Genomic DNA, 2,935 nt, shown 5'->3' with positions numbered 1-2,935 from the left:
CCATGTTGACCAGGATGGTCTCGATCTCTTGACCTCGTGATCCACCTGCCTCGGCCTCCCAAAGTGCTGGGATTACAGGCTTGGGCCACCGCGCCCGGCCTAGCATAATATTTTGTTTTGTTTTTTCCAGTGTTCAGTTTCCTTTAATGACCCCTATCTCCCTGAAGGGCAGGTGCAGACAGCTAGGCGATGGCAAGAGATGTTAACTTGAAGAGCTTGCCCTGATTGAAGGCTTCCCACATGCTGGAAGGCCCCCTCCCAGGAAAAGTGCTCTCGAACCAGAGTCTGGGTCTCCTCGCTACCAGGATCCGGGTGCGGCCATGTGTATGACTCATAGTCTACCTGCCAATCTGGACTCAGCGGAAAGGCAAGCACCTTGCCTTGGAAGACCCGGATTCCAGAAATGGAGCTGCTATTGTTGGTTCCAAAGAGGATGACACTGGCGAAGGCATTCTTCCTCAGCTTGTCCAGTCGCTGGAACATTCTAATGATGAGATTGCAGCTCATGAAGGTCTGAGTAAGTTCTTCAGGGAAAGGATACTCTGAGTAACGCAGGGACCAGCTGTCCTTATCGAAGTGCTCCCAGAAATATGGCAGTGCCGCATAGTGTGTCATCACTGGGCTACTTGCACTTAAATTCATCCAACACAAAGGTACTCTTGAGCAGGTGAGCGAAGGGGTCCTTGACCTTGGGTTCAGCGGCCAGCGCCTGCTCACATTCATCAGTACACCTAGGTACTGGCTGGCGGCACTATATCGCTATCAGCAAAGCTTGCCCACTGCACCACCTGGGCTGCTGCCTCTGGAGTACTTCCCCGCAGAACCTCATTGCTTACATAGTAGGCAGTGGCACTGCTCTCAAACACACAGAATCCATTGTCACCCTCAAATGCTGGAAACTTGCCAGCAGGAAATTGGTGGAGAAATTCAGAAACGCAGTTGGTATGGCCAAAGTGGAAGTGGGGTGGTGCAGAGTGCATGAAAACCTGAGCCCCTGCACTGAGCAGCGATGAGGACCTTGAAGGCCCTCCAGTTTTCAGGATATGTGCACAGGATCCCAGCCACCATGGTGATTCCACAAAGAAATGTGTTAAAGGTTCATCCATGTTTTGAAGGTTTATCCATGCTGTGACACATGCTTGAAAACTTCATTCCTTTTTTTTGTTAACAAATACTGTAATATTCCATTGTACAAATATACTACATTTTGTTTAGTTGATCGGTATTTTTTTTGTGCCCTGAAAACTACAAAACATCATTGAAAGAAACTAAAAATCTAAGTAAATGGGGAGACATTTTAATTTCATAGGCCATAAGACATAATATTAAGATAGCAATATTTCAGCTACTCAGGAGGCTGAGGCGGGAGAATTGCTTGAACCCAGGAGGTGGAGGTTGCAGTGAGCCGAGATCGCGCCATTGCACTCCAGCCTGGGTAACATGAGTGAAACTCCGTCTCAAAAAAAAAAGATAGCAATATTCCACAGAATCAGTGAAATCCCTATGAAAATTTGTTCTTTTTTTTTTTTGAGATAGATTTTCTTTCTTGTTGCCCAGGCTGGAATGAAATGGCACTATCTTGGCTCCCTGCAACCTCTGCCTCCCAGGTTTAAGCAATTCTCATGCCACAGCCTCCCAAGTAGCTGGAATTAAAGGCACACATCACCACACGTGACTTATTTTGGATTTTTATTATTTATTTATTTTGACACAGAGTCTCACTCAGTCACCAAGCCTGGAGTATTGTGGCACGATCTCAGCTCACTGCAACCTCTACCTTCCAGGTTCAAGTGATTCTCGTGTCTCAGCCTTCCGAGTAGCTGGGATTACAGGCGTTCACCACCACGCCTGGCTAATGTTTTTTGGTGTTTTTAGTAGAGATGGGGTTTTACCATGTTGGTCAGGATAGTCTGCAACTCCTGACCTCAAATGATCTGTCTGCCCCAGCCTCCCAAAGTGCTGGGATTACAGGCATAAGTCACAATGCCTGGCCTTAATTTTGTATTTTAGTAGAGACAGGATTTCATCATGTTGACCAGGCTGTTCTCAAACTCCTGACCTCAGGTGATCCACCTGTGTTGGCCTCCCAAAGTGCTGGGATTACAGGAGTGAGCTACTGTGCCTGGTCTCAGCTATCTTTTTTGCAGAAATTTGACAAACTGATCCCAAAATTCATATGGAAATGCAAGAGACCCAGAATATCCAAAACAATCTTGAAACAGTAAAACAAAGTTGGAGAAATGAAATTTTCTAATTTCAAAGAGTAAATCTTACTACAAAGCTACAGTAATCATGACAAGAGGATACTGGCATATGGTAGGAATATAAATCAATGGACTATGCTTTGAGAGGCCGAGGTGGGCCGATCACGAGGTCAGGAGTTTGAGACCAGCCTGGTCAACATGGTGAAACCTCGTCTCTACTAAAAATACAAAAAATTAGCCAGGCGTAGCTGTAATCCCAGCTACTCAGGAGGCTGAGTCAGGAGAATCGCTTGAACCTGGGTGGCAGAGGTTGCAGTGAACCAAGACTGCACCACTGCACTCCAGCCTGGGTGACAGAGCGAGATTCCGTCTCCAAAACGAAACAAAACAAAAACAAAATAAATCAATGGACTAGACGCTAGAAATAAAACCTTACAGTTATTGTCAAAGGGTGCTAGGACAGTTGAAGACACACATACAAGAATGAAGTTTGACCCCTCATGCCATATTTAAAAACTGGTATTCATCCAGGCACAGTGGCACATGCCTGTAATCCACAGCCCTTTGGAGGCTGAGGTGGGTGGTTCACCTGAGGTCAGGAGTTCAAGACCGGCCTGGCCAACATGGTGAAACCCTGTGCCTACTAAAAATACAAAAATTAGCTAGGCATAGTGGTGGTGCCTGTAATCCCAGCTACTTGGGAGGGTGAGGCAGGAGAATGGCTTGAACTC

The 2,935-nt window shown here is 46.4% G+C and overlaps 2 protein-coding genes across 2 annotated transcripts in view; both read right to left on the bottom strand.

Moving 5' to 3' along the window:
- The window catches only part of USP32 (ubiquitin specific peptidase 32), a 213,830-nt gene that overhangs the window by 157,809 nt on the left and 53,086 nt on the right, over window positions 1–2,935 (bottom strand). The gene's annotated exons all lie outside the window — the stretch shown is intronic.
- LOC119472859 (elongation factor 1-gamma-like) lies at window positions 128–1,352 on the bottom strand. Its single transcript, XM_037742485.1, has one exon. It carries the CDS (start codon window positions 721–723, stop codon window positions 154–156), a length of 570 nt encoding a protein of 189 aa, XP_037598413.1. The 5' UTR covers window positions 724–1,352; the 3' UTR covers window positions 128–153.

The sequence above is a fragment of the Cebus imitator genome, unplaced genomic scaffold (assembly GCF_001604975.1).
Source record: "Cebus imitator isolate Cc_AM_T3 unplaced genomic scaffold, Cebus_imitator-1.0 Scaffold121, whole genome shotgun sequence".
NCBI classification, from domain to species: Eukaryota; Metazoa; Chordata; class Mammalia; order Primates; family Cebidae; genus Cebus; species Cebus imitator.
Note: the sequence above shows the minus strand (reverse complement) of the source record. Positions and strands in the feature narration are given on the sequence as shown.